Source organism: Lutjanus erythropterus, chromosome 2 (genome assembly GCF_056507025.1).
Source record: "Lutjanus erythropterus isolate fLutEry1 chromosome 2, fLutEry1.hap2, whole genome shotgun sequence".
In the NCBI taxonomy this organism is placed as follows: Eukaryota; Metazoa; Chordata; class Actinopteri; order Lutjaniformes; family Lutjanidae; genus Lutjanus; species Lutjanus erythropterus.
The window spans coordinates 36,998,721-37,016,452 of record NC_139318.1 but is presented as its reverse complement, the minus strand read 5'-3'; the positions used below and the strand labels follow the sequence as shown (position 1 = coordinate 37,016,452).

General features: G+C 37.9%; 1 protein-coding gene across 8 annotated transcripts in view; it reads right to left on the bottom strand.

The window, feature by feature from the left end:
• The window catches only part of anks1ab (ankyrin repeat and sterile alpha motif domain containing 1Ab), a 61,173-nt gene extending 43,738 nt beyond the window's left edge, over positions 1 to 17,435 (bottom strand). For all 8 annotated transcript variants that reach the window (XM_084738772.1, XM_084738788.1, XM_084738796.1 and 5 more), the window contains exon 1: positions 16,961 to 17,435. In XM_084738772.1, the coding sequence (XP_084594898.1) occupies positions 16,961 to 17,257 (297 nt within the window). In that variant the 5' untranslated portion in view covers positions 17,258 to 17,435. The remainder of the gene's footprint in view (positions 1 to 16,960) is intronic.
• Between the last annotated feature and the right edge of the window lie 297 nt (positions 17,436 to 17,732).

Here is a 17,732-nt window from a genome sequence, read left to right as displayed (position 1 = left end):
GGAGTATTGGGAAGGAGGCGGGCTGCTTTGCAATGATGGATTACAAGCAACAGTCCAACGTGGACAGCAATTCAATGACTAACCCACCACCACTCAGCGAAAACACAGTGGGGTGATAAGGTGAATTACAATTTAGAAGCTTTGGAAACTCCAACTTATTGAGGCCTATGGGCAGTCCTGTAACCAAGTCCAAACCCCACAGAGATTCAGATCTGTTACTGACTGTTTCTTAGTGAGTATTTGATTGCCCTCTCAGACCTGTATTATTCAAGATTCACAGCATAAGGCAACAGCTTACTGCAAGGTTAAGTGAGCACAATGCTGCATGCAGGAGATTACAGAGCGACTCAGAGAAGAGTTGTTTAGGGGCTTAGAGCCAAAACTGTTTATTCAAGTAGTCTCTGACTTTCCAGGAGAGACAAAATACATTTCCAGGTTGTTTGCTTTTGTTTATTTTGCTCGATAGCTGAACAGTAACTCAAGTTTCAACAAAGCGTCTCGGTGCACAATGCAGTATCTCATCAAGCACTGTTCTGAATATAAGTAGAAAAAGTCATGAAAATGGTTTTTGTTTTGTTTTTTTAAATCAAGAGTCACAGTTTACTAAAGAAATAATCCAGCACTTTGGACTGTCTTGCAGGGTTGGATGAGAAGATCACTACCACTCTCATATCTGTCCATTAAATATAAAGCCACAGCCAGCAGCTAATTAGCTTACCTTAGCAGAGACTGGAATAAGGGGCACAATGAGCCTGGCTCTGTCCAAAGGTTACAAAATCTAAGCAGCTCTAAAGTTCTCTAATTTACACTGTATATGCATCTAATTTGTTGAATCCGGCCAAAAAAGGAGGCATAAACACAAAATTTCAATTTGCAGTTTTACAGTCGGTTAAAGCCAGTTCAGACCAATGTATCACGATGAGACACAGCCATTTTAGGACGCTGCAGTGGTGTGAACTGGTCCTTAGTGGCTGATTTTACAACATTACAACATTTGTGTGACACAAGCCTTAAAATTTTTATTAACTGCTAATCTGACAACTAGGGCTGAACAATTAGCCAAAATGGCAAAATAGCCTGATGCAATTTTCAAATCGCAGGAAGCACAATTTTGTTAAAGTCGAAAGGTGTGTCAAAATGTCATTTTAAATTAAATATTGTCATACTGCAGGGACGTCCTGTCTACAAATCATTTTCTACAGACTTAAGAAAATATCTTTGTCTGGTACGTATGGCCACTGAAATCACTCAATCAACCACTCAATTAATTAATTATATCTTATATAAGATATATTTTCAGACTGATTCAGCCCTAGTGACAACTTTACTGCTTTTGCTCTGCTGGCATTCACCGTCACTCTCTGCCACTCACTCTCTGTCACTCCACTCAACCACACATTTGTTTTTATGTTTTTGCTGTTTCATCAATACTAAAAAATGCAACTGTAGCAAGTAACTCACTATCACTGTACTCATTCATATTTTAAGACACTACAAATTATATCCGGCTACAAAAAAAGGCCTGTAAAGGCCAGCAGTTAGAAAAGAAGTAGCCTACAGAGAGTTGTTGCTATGGAGACGATACATCCCCTCGGTTGGCCAGTGTAAAAACTGAAAGGTTTTCAGAACGTTGCAGACCAACGCATTGCTAGTAGTTTCAACTCATTTCATCATGAATCTTTGGTGTGAATTGAGCTCTAGGCTGGTTGTCTGTCAACCTCACCTTGACAACAGGAAGTCACTGTGTCCACTCAAAAATAGTCCTGCACACGGCCCCTATGTAAAACCACAAGCTGTCATTTTTACACTTTGTTTTTTTTTTCTTAATTACCCTCAGGCTAGCTGTTGTCACCATTTCCAGTCTTTAAGCTAGCATGCTAAGCTTGATGGCTCCCTCATAATAAAGGGACAGATCAGAGAGTGGCAGTAATCTTCTCATCTAACTCTCAGCAATAAAGTCAATAAGAATCGTTCTCACAATATCAAAGATTCCTTTAAAGCTACTACAAGGAGTTTTTAACTGGCTATGAAACCGTCTCAATTTAATACTGACACCTCTATATGATTTACATACACAAACAAGACCATTAGTGAGAAAACTGACTATTGATATTCTTAAGGCCTACTACTGAGTTGGATTTTCTGTGAAATTAGATGAAACGAATCTGTGTTTACATTTTCCCAGCCAAAGTCTCAGTGAGAAGTACATGAGTCAGTTAAAATGAAGAGGAGAGTTTTATTTACATAATTTTATTTTTGACATTATAGTTTGTGGTTACAGCTGTGGAAACATTACCTCTTTTGCCCCAAGGGCCTCCAAAATTAACAAAATATGAAAGTGCCTTGTAGTAGCTTTAAATACAACAGCATTAAAACTGAGTAAGATCAGGAAGTTGTGCTAATCTGCACATTCTCTGCCTTCTCATCTTTAATAGTATTTCACTGATGTTTTTCAGCTAGATTGAAACAGACATTTCGTTTTGAAGTATGTCATATTTCTTCCATATAAATATGCACAGTGGTATTTATGAGTCAAGTAAAGCAAACAGTCTGGGTCTGATCATATGTAGTGCATATCTGAATAATAATCACTCATCGTTGGGTAAGTGTAAGCAATTTGTCTACAGAACACCACACTACTTGCTGACACTTCATGCTTCAAGGACAACAGGACCTCATGCACAAATTTACCATTCACCCCATTATAAAGAGAGCAGACGATACATATTAAAAGCATTTGATATTATTTATCTATTGTAGAAAGGAGTTTATCTCCAAGCACATGTTTTGACAATTTAAAACAAGCTAATTAGCAGACAGGGGTCACCTACAGTAAAATCCTATGTGAGAGCTACTGCAAATCAGGCTGGGATCTAAATTTAGAATCACTAGAGTAGTCTATTCACAATCAGCAATGAAGATTTCTGCAAGCCTGAAAAGCTGATTCTGCTTTCACTAGTGACACCAGAGACACAGCCAGGCTTATTTGATGTAATATTTAGTGTTTGAAAAAGCCCTATGCACTTCGCTAGTGGCATCAACACTGTGGAAAAGCCTTGATTCATTTGGAAGTCAGGCACGTGGGACGCATGGCATAGGCCTCCAGCAATACAGACCTCACATTACTCTTTGAATTAACCCAGTTACATTCTATATCATACACACACACATCAGGAGTGCATTACATCTGAGCTTAAGTGCACCTTTAAAACCTGTCACCAAAATGTTGCTTCTAAGGAAACCAGCGTCATCATAGTTAGAGTGCTGAAATATTTCATAACATAATGCACATACAGACTCATCTGCTGTATAAATAGCTAGATGTTTGCCCCTGGGTTGGGGTAGAAATTATTCAACATACTGCATTTTTGTTAAAGAGAAAGTTAACTATAAAATCAAATATTCTGTATATTACATATACTTTCCATGAAATAAATCTGCCATGTCAACTCAGGTCCAACAGCATTTCAACTTGGATCGACTGGATGACATTCATTGGTAGACACCCACTGAGTCATATACAAAGTGGCAGGAATAGAGCCATAATACTTTCATATCTAACTCGGTTAATGCAGGAATTATTTCAAAGCAGAGTTGTTTCGGTGAGTTTTATTTTACTCTTCTGTCAATTTTGAATGAAGTGTGTTTTACAATGAGTTAACACGGCAATTAATCTCATCTTAGTTTGGCTAAAACTAAAAACAAAATCTTCCTTGACATTTTGTGAGTTTATTTTGTGTACTTATTGGATGTAACGAACATGTGTAGTGTACTTTATGAAGTCGCCAGTTGCTGGGCTGGTACCCACTTGGGTCACAGTCACACATGCACAAATTTGACTGTGTGCATGTGATTTTTTTTTGGTGACCACCGAAGTCGAAGCCTCGACCAATAGCAAAGGTGTGCGTGTTGCATTCACCTCGGCAAGCGAAGGTCACTCCAATGCCTTCACGCATGTGCAACCGGCTGAAGACAATCTCAGCTGACACTGGATGAGATGTGAGGTAAACTGACAAGTTTCCAGTCAATCACAAGGCAGACCCACAGAAACAGGTGATATGTTGCATTGACTCTTTCATGAGGAGAGTTTTGTCTGAGCAAGATTTATAGAAAATGCATGGCAATTAAGACAGCATGTTGCCATGTGTCCATGCTGGCTGTTGTTGCTGCATAGTGTCTTGTAAGCCCATATGGGCTAAGCACCATATGGTGCAGGACACTTAAATAAATAAAATCAATCAATCAGCAGAAAAAAAAAGAGTTCCTGCTCACAACAAGGCCTGTGGATTATCTTAAGTAAACAGGTCATGATTTCTAGAAACAGACATTGCTGCTGAGTTTTTCAAATGTCTTTTTTGGCACTTTGAGCATCACAAGGGGAGTGCCATCTAGCAGACATCTCTATGTCTCTACTAAATCAACTTCAGCCTTAGACAACAGGGACAGATGACAATAGATGAGATACAAGTTGTAAAGGAATTTTTAAACTATAAGATAATACTAAAGGAATGGTTTGATATTTTGGGAACTATGCTGATCTGCTTTCTTGATGAAAGTCAGATGAGAAGATTGATATTATTCTCAAATCTAAACATGGCATCAATTAGGGCTGCAACAAATGGTTATTTTTATTATCAATTATTCTGTTGATAATTTTCTCGATTGATGGATTAGTTGTTTGGACCACAGGATGTCAGAAAATGCTGAAAAACATTGATGTCCCAATGTTTCAGATGATGTTCTCAAATGTCTTGGTTTGTCCTCAATCCAAAAATATTCAGTTTTCTGTCAAAGAAACTAGAAAATATTCACATTTGAGAATCTTAAATCAGATAATTTGGACATTTATTCTTTGCAAAAATGACATAAACAACTAATCCATCATCAAAATATTTGACACTTAGATTTTCATTTCCATCAGTAAAGGTAGGCTAAGCAACAGAAAGACCTCTCTGTATGATGCAATACAGTTCAACAGCACCACAAACTACATCCTCCAACATGAGTAAGTGAGTGTACATGGAATTGAGTTGTCCTTATTGGACATGTATTAAAAAGGGAAAGGTCCAGTTACCCTCACCTGCAAGCCAGCTCTCAGTGGAAATAAATTCAACACAAAGAGCACTTTGCAGTGAATGTGTGGGAGCAGGGCGGAAATAATCAGAAGATCTATTCACTCAGAAATGTAATTGATAGTGCAGTTATGAAGCACATGGGGCTCTGAGTGGACTGTGTCATTAAATCAGTGGTGCAACACTGAGTGATAGCACTACATCCTGAAGTGATTTGCATGTTAATACAGGTTCATCTGCCCTTCAATTCCTGCACACACCGCAAAAATTATCCTTTTTATGTCACCTTTTCATGTTCAAGTTTTGGAGAGACAAAGATCCAACAGTAAGGGGAAATCATTTTGCTTATTTCTGATACAAGTCAAGTAGTTGGCAGACATTTTGTGATTAATTCATGGCCTTGGAACTTTTCTTATTCTCCACTGCCTCTACATATTATGAAAGATGGAAATACAAAGGAAACAAGTAAAATTCTCACATTAGAAGATCTTAAATCTAAATAATTGACCAAAGGAAAAGATAGAAGAGATTTCTTGGAGTGCACTCTCCACTTCCATTTATAGATGTAGTCCAGCAGCATTACTGTATGTTCTCTGTTTCATCCAGGAGGCTGAAACCAGCTCATCTGAAGATTGGTCTTGATTTAAGAGTTTACAAGTTGAGTACAAGCTTTTGATGGTCAGATAATTTGACTCCAGGGTACAAAAACCCTTAGCAAGACATACACAAAAATGTGGTAAAGGACTGTCAAACCATGATCTAAGAAAGTCTTTACTAAAAGTCTTCAAGCTGATTTGTGTTCCAAGCGGGAAAACCATAAAAAGCACACTTTCTAGTACAACTCAATGGACTACAAAGTCGGGAACAAGTTAAATTGCTACTGATCTTGGGTTTGTGATTTTGATTAGGCCTAAAAGGACCCAAGAAAGATTAGATGAACATCACAGGCTGCATCTTTTTCAGGCAATCAAAGTAGAACAGTAGTAGTAGTAGTAGAAGTAGAACAGATAGCTGACCTAAATCAACATGGTTTCAACATGTTAGAGATTAGTGTTGGGCAATTGGACAAATATATTGTCTATCGACGATGGGCTGAATCCATCACCGATTGCTTTATTGGCCGATTTTTATGGCGATATTTGTCATTTCAGCCTCTGCACCGCGCTCTCATCCAGTGGTGCAGTACACACCCACTCAGCTGACCATGAGTGAGCTGAGCTGGGTGACGAGTGAGAGGAAAACAGCCTGGAGAGTCAGACTCCTTACACTCTTTTCGCACAGTGAATTAAGAATTTATTTTGACCAAACCAGAGCCGGGGATTATTGGAAGAGTGGACAGACTAAAAGATGGTTTTGGTGAGTTTTACATGTTTTTCTGTCGAGTTTGAATTAAGTTTGTTTTCCGAGGAGTTAACGAGCCAATTAAGGTTGTCTTAGTTCAGTTTCAGTGCTGTTACATAAGCCAAATATCACTTTCTTCAAGGCAACCAGACACCTCTGACATAGACTACAATTCTGCTATGCAGAACACCACAGTTGCTGTTCTACCACTGCACCAATATGTTAGTTATTTTGTGTTACTGTGTAACTTCTATAAAGCAAACTAACGTTTTAAAACACTGAAGTCACACAGCAATACAAAGAAACCTACCGATGCAGGCAGCTATATAATGCAGCAACTCCCATGTTCTGCGAGGTAAAACAGCTGCGAAAATATTTGAAATATAGCATCCACCTCATTGCATATTGATTTTTTTAAGCGGGCCTTAAGCATATTGCTTAGCTTCCTCCACTGGCACTCCTGCTGCTTCTCCTAACTGGGGGTGTACCGACCACAATCTACTAAGTACCTCACACAAAAAATCAAATTAAAAAATCTAATCTATCTCTTTAAGACAATCAATTCCAACAGCCAGTATAAACAAAACAGAATTACAGTACTTTAGTCTAAATGAGCCCTCTATCATAATTTATCACTGTCTAGTATGGGCTTTGAATAATATAAGCATGAAACAGATCAATGGTAATTAGCAAATACAATAGAAGACTGTGTAGAAACCATAACTATGTCCCAAAACACTAATTCTATACAGTACAATAATCGTCATATTACACATTTTGCAGTCAGAATACCATAAATGACTATACTAATCATTTTGTACCAAGTGTATAAGACATGATCTGTGGAACACTAATGCTAATTAAGCTTCACAAGAAGAAAGTAAACTTTAAGTTTACTTCCTGTTCCTAAAGCTGCCTCGCCAGATAGTCAATCTGCAAGCTGCTTCTAGATTTCATTTGTGGATTGCACTGTGGGACAGTGATCATCAACAGACCAATGAAAAATTAAGCAAATTTAGTATAAAGTATACTGACTGTTTGAGTACAGTGAATTCTGTCACTCTTCCAGCGTGAAAAAGACTTCCTTAAAACCGGGTTAGTTAAGTGTGGAAATGGGGCAGGTGTTCTCGGAGGGATCTGCAATTTCAACTGACTTCACCAAAAATCACTTCTATCTGCACAGCAGTAATAGTGAGGCTATACTCTAAATTAATGTTGCATGTGTTTTAAATTCAGCTTGTCATCTGTTTTGCATGGAATTGCCTCTCTTCATCCCATCTTTCTTGTCTAGCCAACTACATGCTAAGCTAATAAGATAAGAGATGATGCGAGATGATCTTAAACAATGGGCTTTAGAGCTATAGGGAGAAAAAGTGTTGTCCGCTGAGCCCATGTCTCCTGCACATAAGAGATGGCAGTGAGCCCAAAACAGAAGAGATAATGGAAATGATGGCTGGATAAAATAAACTAACCAAAAAGACTGCCTGCCTCACTGGCGCTGGTCTGGAAACAGGATTACCGCCTTAGTATCGCTGTCAATAAAGACAGATGGGCCCATAGCTCCACACTATACAAGACCCGGATCACATAATTCTATCCAGCAGTGCTCATGATTTGGATTGATTTTTATTTATTTGACAGCTTTGAAACCACACAGCATAAATAAAGATACTAAAAATGATTACAGTTAAGTCATGATGGCCCTCATGGTGTACTGTAAACCTGCCGAGGCATGGAGACAGAGCTTTGTCTCAGATGTTTAAAGAAAATTATTTTTATAGTTGCAGTTACTTAAAGGAGAATAACATTAATTTAATGCTTTTCTATATTGATGTTTTTGTCAGTGACTGATAGTGATCACCAGATTGGGTCTTTATCTGTTACCCACAGCTACGTGAAAATAAAATTTTAAATTCTCACAGTATACATTTATTTGATTTGTGTACGTTTTACCATGTAGCTGCACCCAGCTTGTCAGGTAGTGTTGGAATTGGGACTTAATGTCAGGTAATGTCAGATTATCATAAATTAAATTCCTCTGAGTGGATTTTTTTCCATCTGCATAGAATAAGACTTATCAGCTCTATACCTGACTGATGGATGCGAGCGAGGGCTGAAACTAACAATTATTTTCATCAATGATTATTCCGCTTTATTTATTCTGAATGATCATTTTTCCTACACAATGTCATCAGAATTTCAAGAAGCCCAAGAATGTATTCAAATGTGTTGTTTCATCAGACCAACACACCAACAAAAATTATGATTATTATAACGGGAGATAAAAAAAAAAAAAAAAAAAAGGCAGCAAATTCTCACAAATCACAAACTTGAAACATCAAATATTTGGAATTTTTGTTAGAAAAATTATTTACTCTTGATATTCCACCTGAGTCTTTTACTGCTTTATTTGAAGTTTTAAATCACCCACTGTTTTTACATTTTATCATTGGTGTTCTATTTATCCACAGTGTTTTATTTACGGCTTTTAATCATCCATTGTTTTTAAGTTTTACTAATTTTTTTTATTTCTCAAGGCTGTCTGTTGATTCACACATTACTGTTGATTTTATTGTTGTGTTTAATCTCTACAGCAGGGCTGCAACTAATGTTTAATTTCATTGCTGACTAATTATTTGCTGATATACAAGGCAAAAGATGATATCATGAAATGTACTGTTTTGTCCACAAACCAAAGACATTTAGTTTACAGTCATAGATAAAGGAAACCAGAAAATATTCAGATTTAAAAAGCTGAAATAAGAGAATTTCTTTTAATTATTCAAACCACTTCATTGCTTACCAAAATAGTTTTCAGTTGGTGATTAATTTAATAGTTCACAACCAACTGATTAATCGTTGCAGCTCTAGTGTACTTTGGTTTTCATACATGCTACACAAGCAAACTTTATCACTGATTATTATTCATTATTCAACAATAAAAAAAATCAATTAGTCGATTGAATATTTCAGCTCTTCCGAGAGCAGTATTTTAATGGTAAGGATTTGAATCAGTTTTATTCAACAACATTATTGCATGGATGTCTACATATATTGTGTGTATAACTTTGTTAGGCCTACACTTTATCTATTGTCTATCTATCTCATACAAATTACACCATATAAAATTGTTTTTGTTAAGCAACTATGTTTTGAGGAAGAGTGCTGCTGCCTAAATAATGTTTTTCTATGAGACATCACATCTGTGCAGGCATTTGACTCTTTTTTGTGGAATACATGTCATGAAAAAAGGGATGCAAAAGGTTTCTATTTTTGCAAAATTGTTCCACATAAATGCTACTGTGTGGCTATAGTTTCCTACAAAATGTGATTTCCAAATGCAAAATAGTCCAATCTCACATTAATTTGAAAAAGAATGGGCTGACTTCAAAAAGTGCAAGGAGTCAATGAAAAATATCACTTAGACAACAGGAAAACCAGATTTCCGTTTCAAGCTGGTAATGACCAGATTTACTGTTCTTATACTAAATATCATAATACAGTCAAAATTATTAAACTAGGAAGCCACCATCGCTGTACATTCAAATTTAAGCCTTCATAATGCTATTTTTAGCAAACAAAACAATTTTTAAAAGCACACAATAGCTTCTGAATAGATCTAGCCCTTGCGTGTGAAGAACAACTTCACTAACAGCAGATTGGATGAAACGTGTCTCATGTGTTACACCTGGTGAGAAATTTTACGGGCAATATGGCAAGTCAAACGGGACTGTGCATGCCCCCGCCCAGCCCCCGCCAACGCCATCACCACTATTCTCATATTCATGTACCACATCTGTCTAACCAGATCTCAGGATGTGTTCACTCTGCCGTGACTATTTATATGAATTATAAAGCGGCTTACACATACTGTACTGTACTTTGAAAATATTCTCTCTATATGAACTGGATTTACCTACATGAGAAGGTTTTCATTTCATTTTCACTGTGGCCAATAGATACCAAAAAATATTTTTTGTTTATAAATCCCATAAAGAGCTATGGTATATCTATTTTCACACAATCAATTTGAAAAGTATTACATTACAAAAGGTATATAAATCATATAAAGTCAAAAACATTACAATAGACAAAAGTTAAAATAATAATAACATGGGTGTTTTTTTTCATTAGGCATTACACATGGTGCACAGAGTCATGTGTTATGTAAAACCACTGCCATTAGTAAGTGTACCAGCTTACTGTATCAACACACACTGCATGCACTTTAAAAGCTTGCATGCATGATGAGCAGAGGAATACCGCTGGGAAATTTAGAGTACGCACACGAATGAAGCCACTCAAGCATCTGTAACATGTGGTTGTGTTAACCTTTGCCTTTTGAGTATTGAACAGATGTGGTGAAGACGTCAATCACCTTAATCATATATGCCATTTCTATTATTAGTACAGTGTGTAATGGCCACTTAACTGCAAGATTCTTATATAATATGGTTATTTGTGGTATTAATCTTAAAGGAAAATAAAAAATGCATGAGCACACAAAAATGTAGTTAAATTAGTGTGGATGTATCTTGTCGTCACGGATCCATTTTGTTGATTAGGTTTCCGATTTCTGCAGACGACTGGCCAAATGTCAACAGGAGGATGTAAAATATTTCCATGGCAGCTAGAATGCAGTTTAACAAGAGAAACAGTCCCATTTGCTAAATGAATGGTACTGACAATAAAGGAAATTTAGGATGTTATCAGATATGTGCTATGGTGACAAGAAATAATAGCTAATCTTTTGTGGTGGAGTAGATAATTTATCTACTCAAGATGTAACCTGGCTAGCCAGCTATTATGCACTTTTAAGGTCTTACTCCTTAAAATTATTAATTCTTTAAAGGGATCGTTTTAAAAAAAATGTGACTACGCCTTTACCACATGTTTTGGGTCAGATATATGGTGTGTCTTTTTCTAGATGTTTAACTGCTGTTCAGTTGAATTCATTAACATTGAATAGGAATGCATGATAAATATCCGGTCCAATAAATTATCAGCCAATATTGGCCTATCCAGTTATATCGGTCTATACTGGTATTGGCATATATTAGCTGATAAATGTAAACTAGTAAAAAAAAAAAATGATATCATGAGGTGGTGAGTACCACGCAGAAAAAAAGTTACTGTAGAATATTAGCTCTAATCTATTTTAGAGGTGCAACAATTAACCAATTACCAAAATACCAAATTTAAATAAAAAAGAGGAAAAAAAAGAAAAAGTACAAATTCTCTGATTTCAGCTTCCTGAATGTGAACATTTTCTGATTTCTTTACTCCTCTGCAACAGTCAACTGACTATCTTTAGTTTGTACACAATTAAAACATGACATTTGAGGCCATATGTACATACATACATACAGTTCCACTCACTGTTGTACTTTTCTGTGGACATTAACATAGTTTGCCAAATTAGACTATATTCTTTAAACTCCTAACGCTACGACTATTTCATGATACAATATAAGTAGGTAGCATTAACTGACTGCTACCTAGGTAATTCTGGGCAACTATAGCTAGCCAGCCAAAATAACTAGCTAAACAAAAAACAAGTTACGTGAAGTAGCCATTAACTAATGTCCGTAAGTCTGAACACAAAAACTAAACATTAAAAGTGAAAACTACTTACAGTTGAAAACGTCTGTCCTAACGGTTAATATGCGTCACTGGAGACGAGAACATCCACAACACCGTCACAAACGTGAACGGTTTTTCAAATACCCGACAGTGACATCACCCAGGTTAAGCTATGTCGGGTTGTAGACAGTTAACGGCCGTTGTTGTCAAGCTTACGGGTATAATTAAACTGACATAATATGGGAACAGTTCCTCAATTTCATTCATTTTTCAGGGTAACTCGGCTACGCTGGTTCAAGCTAACTTCGGAGGGTTTCTTCACCTTCAGGTTTGTTTGACCTGCTCCCTGCGGCTCCTCCCTGCTGCTGCCCATATTTGGATTTCTCCGGCTCCAACTGACAAACATGGCGTCCAACGAAATGCTCAAATTTTTACTTTTTAATTCTTAACTCTATTTTAATGTATATATTTAGATTTTTTGATTATGTTACTATGTGAGCTTATATTTTATTAAAGTTGTGTGGGGGGTTACTTTTCAATTTATTTATTTGTTTATTTATTTATTTATTTATTTATTTATTTATTTATTTATTTATTTATTTATTCCTCCTTAAAAATCTGTCTTGAACAATGTTTCTAAAATAAATTACTCATTCCCAGTGGTGTGAAGTAACTAAATTGGTGACTAACTGCTGTACTTAAGTACAGTTTTGAGGCACTTGTATTTTACTTGAGTCACCTGTTTCCATTTGCTATTTTATTTCTACTCCACTACATCTTAGAGGGAATTACTGTGCTTTTTACTTCACTACATTTACTTTATAATGTTAGTTACTAGTTACTTTCCAGATGACTTTAAAATGAAATCATGTAATGTTATGAATGCAGAACTTTTACTAGTAATAGATTTTTTTTTTTTTTCAGTTGTGGTGATTCTATTTTTAATTAAGTAAAGAATCTGAATATGTCTTCCACCCATGCTCATAGGTTGATCATACATTAAACAATAATACAGAGTGAGTGTCCATACAGACACTCCAGGACTGTCAAAAGATTGATTTACTAATCCAACAAAAGCTGACAGGACATGTAGAGGACGTGACCATAAATCTGAACAGACAAGAATTAATGCTCACCATGCAGGTGCAGCCACATATTGCAAGCCTGAGATGGACTGCTCTGTGCGTCTTTGAGGTTTTCCATTAAGTATTTTCTTTCATTAAAATTCTATTTAATTAGACTAATGAAACTTTCAGGAGGTTTAACATGAGTTTCCCATAGTGTTCCATATTCACCTCTTTTGTCACGTAGCATACAAAAGAAATCCAACAAAAACTGTCTCATCAAATTGGCTGATTCTTCTCTTTGTTTAAGGAAAAAATTAAATAGCATACAAAGCGCTTTGACTACAATGGGAGCCTAAAAATGGCCAGCCATTACACAAGCTGCCAGACTTAATAAAATCCCAAATGTGGGCTATATGTACCACTGAAAATGTCAATGGGGTTTAAAGGTTATACTTTATCTCATAACTTATTTTTTTATAATAACAACATCCGAATACCAGCATTTGTATTCAGTACTTTTGCTTTCTTGTGTGTGCATGTACCGACATAATGTCTGTGTGTGTTTGTGTTTGTATGTGACCTAAAGCCCAGCCTCCCTCTGAGCCTCGTGTGTCGCTTTAATGTTTGGTGGTGCTTGATCGTTTCATGAGATATACTCACAAGGCAGAGTCAATTTTTGCCCCCCCCCCCCCCGCCGCACACCCACCCATATCCCCAACCCAAATAAATCCCTTGAAATCTGGAAGAGAAACAGACACTCGGGAGCAGCTGCAAAACAGGATGCCCTTGAGAACAGGACACCCCACCCAACACGGCCTGAATAAACAGTTCTGTCAGAGAGCAGAGGGGTGGAGCAGAGAGCAGGAGGACGAGGAGGGATGACAAAGAGAGAGGGGTGCGCAAAGCCAAGGAAAAGTTCAATATGGCTAAGTACTCTGAAGTGACACCCAATTGCCTTCGATGTAGTGATGTAAAAGGTACATGCACATAACATAATGTAAAATCCAGACCCTGTTTATGTGACCGTAACCTGGGCAGGGCTGGCGCTAAATCACGTCCAAGACAAATCCAAGTCTGAGCAGGTTGATTCAAATTCAAGTGGGGTCAAGACTAAAAACAATGTTTGGGTAGGAGCGCTTCCTGGAGTCAGATCGGGTTTGTTTGAGGTGCTCTTTAGATAGGGATCACACGAATTCAAAATGCACGAAGGCACTCTCTTGAAAAACAATTAAAATGCCTTTACTGTCACGGCATCGACATGTTGGACCTTCAGACAAACACACTCAAGCTGCTGTCAAGGGTCGAGACTGAGTCAAGATTGATAACAAATAAAAAAAAAAATAAATGAAACAGCATTCAATATTCTTCAACAGTAGAAACTTCTTATAGTGATAATTATAAATGAACTGTTTTTCCTTTATTTTGCATGCAGATTATCATCTAATTGATCTTTGTATATTTATCACAGTAAAGTAAGTAAACACAGCTTCGCTATTTTATATTATTTACTACCCAACAAGTTATGGACTAGTCACCAACCAAACACACATTCCTTTGTGTTTAAAAACCATCACAAGAAGTCTCATCTTATTTAATCTACATTTTTTATGAAGGTATCATTCTTAATTTTGGTCTAAATGCTGTTTCAAAGCCCTCCTTGTGCTGCTGGGCATGTAATTTTGTTGGAGAATAAAAATAAGAAAGTTTCCACCTAAAACAATCAAATTATAAGCTATTTAGTCTAATGAAATTTTAGAATCAGCCAAAACATGTGTAATATCTGTCTAATCACAGAATCTAAACTCCTCTTCATGTTATAAACCACCTTAAATTTAAAGAAATATATTATTACAGACCACATAACCTCCATATTCTCATTGGTAGCTACAGCACTGGAAACCAAAGACTGAAATAAAGGAGACAAGTTCGAGTCAAAACACCCAAGAGGCACAGACAACTGTGAGATAACAGAATTAACGTTGCATCGACCCGAATACTACAGTCCTGGCAAGTTCTAAGCTTGAAAGACGAGTGCAAGGATAAATAACTTCTTGAATTTATGTTTTCAGAATATTACCTTGGACTTCATGACAGTTCTGCTCAGGAATTATGCGGTTCTGTAATTCACTTTCTCAAGAATAACTCAACTTCATGTCAAATCTGCAGATAAAAAATGCATAAAGTCAAAGTGGATAAATGAGAGCTGCTCCTAAACTGAGGCTGACTGATTCATAAGAGGAAAAGTAATACCAACAGATTTTTCATCACAGACGGATTATGAGACAACGGGCCCCTGGGCACAGACATGTAAAAGGCCCCCAAAAAACATAGTAACTCTTTGTAGTTGTTCTGTGTCTCTGTGTGATTGTTTTGTGTGCCTTTATAGTTATTTTATGTTCATCTGTAGTTGTTTTGTGTCTCTTTGTGGTAGTTTTGTGTCTCTCTATGATAGCTGTGTGTCTCTTTGGAGTTGTGTTGTGTCTCTTAATTGTTGTTTTGTATCTTTGTAGTAGTTTTGTGTCTATGCTCTGTTTCTTTATGGTGTAGATCTTTGTGGTTTTTGTAGTACTTTTATGTCTCTTTGTTGTAGTTTTGCATCTCGTCATACTCGTTTTGTCTCCTCGTTGTTTTTTCTCTGTGGTGTGTCTCTGTAGTCATTTTGTGTATCATTGTGGTACTTTTGTTTGTTTTATGGTAATTTTGTGTCTCCTCGTTGTGGTTTCTTGTCTCTTCGTGGTAGTTTTATGTTGCTTTGTGCTACTTTGGTGGTTCTATAGTAATTTTGTATCTCTTTGTGGTGGTTTTCTCTCTCTTTGTGTTATATGTCTCTGCAGTTGTTGTGTCTCTTTGTGGCCATTTTTCATCTCTTTGTACTTGTGTAATTAACTTTCCCCAAGAAATGAGGGCCAAAGTGTCAGGGGGCCCTTGTGCCTCTGCCCTGTGTCCATCAGTAATCCATCAATGGTTTTCACTGCCAGCAGTGGAATCAGTTGGTTATGAAAAGATAAATTTGACCTAATACAGTCTTATAATTGTCATCACTGTAATGGGGGATTACACACCCAGTAGAAAGTGTCAGAAATATTACAGTCTGCTGTGGACATTGGGAAAAAAATGGCATAACTTTGCCCCTAAGCTGTGCACTATAATAACATAATACATCATCAGTCATCAGCCATTGTCTCCACAGGTTTCAACTATTTATGTGCGTTTAGTCGTTTTGGTAAGAAATTATTATTATCATAGCCCTTGCAGTGCTTTAGGCTGTGCCGCATTGCCGCACCAAAGTGCTCAAAAATCACAAGTTAAGGCTTTTGGGGATAATGGGTGGGGGTTGGGGGTGGGGGTTTGCTCACAGTGGGCTGAAAGTAGATGGCGCAAGACGCAGCAAAGGAGCCAGAGGAGTGCAGGAGGAGACAGTGGAAGCGTGGGTCGGCCCCTGAGACATGTACTGAGTGGATGTGGAATGACAGCACAAGCCCAATTAGTCTTGGATGCCAGGGCTGCTACAGGGAGGTCGGTGCAAGTGATCAAGCCATTCATGCATTCAAGCACTCAGCCACAGGCATTCTACGCCAACAGCCGGGGTAAAGTTACTACAGTCTATCACTGCTGCTGCTGGACTCCTGATCGCTCTCATACTGCTGCCTCTGCTGCTCTCCCTCTTCCTTCCTTCCTTCCTTCCTTTCTCTCTCTTGAAATGCTTCGCCCCATCCCATTTCCTCCCTTTTCCCTCTTCTTTATCCTCAGTTGCATCTCTTATCGGCCTCTCTGTTTTCTCACACATTCACACTCTCTTTTAAGGACATTTAACACACTCCACTTGAAAGCCGGCGCCACTCCCTCTGTCCTCTTCACCCTCCCACTTGTTTCCCATCCCCAGAGCTCGAGTATTACCTCATCCCACTCTGAGGCAAAAGAAGGCATGCGCTCCATGGACGGCTGCCCGGAGCTGCAGTTAGACACGGATCCGCTGCGGCCGGCCAGACCTCCATCCTCCTCCCCGAGTGGTGACGCCAACAAGTCAGAGTCCGACTTGGACAGGCTTCGAATCAGTCCCAGGTCCGCAGGTCTGGCTTTGACCGCTGCCACTGTGGATCCGGACTCAGCTGAAACTTCACTCGAGGCCTTAATGCCAGCCTTTGGGTCCTGGATTACCTTGGTGGAGTTGGCATCCGGAGTGCACTCTGCCATTGTTTTGGAGCTGCCAAGTGCAGCTCAGGTCCTCAGTGTCCTGCAGTCTTCTGACTTGTTTAGTCAGTCCAGTCAGTCCACCTTCTTGGAGATCCAGTCAATACTAGTACTGAAAGACAGAGTTTAATGAAAAAATAAGTACTTTGCACCAACTGACTCCAACTCATACAAAGTGCTCCTATTTGGAGGGAAAGGAAGCATGTAAGTGAGAGGCTTGTACACGGAAACAATCATAAAGGTCCACCCACTAGTTGTATCCTGTTGCCCTCCCCTCAGTGTTTGGCAGCCTCAAAGAGACCCCCTCCTCTGCCCTCTAAACTGGGACGCTTTTTGATAATCCTACACTTTCTCCTTTCCACATAGTTTGCCTGTCTTGTCAGAGGGGATGAACCTGAATGCATTATTTGGGAAAGCACAAGTAATGTGATGGAAACAGATATTTCTTCTGCGCAAAGTGGCTTGTTATTATTCAGGA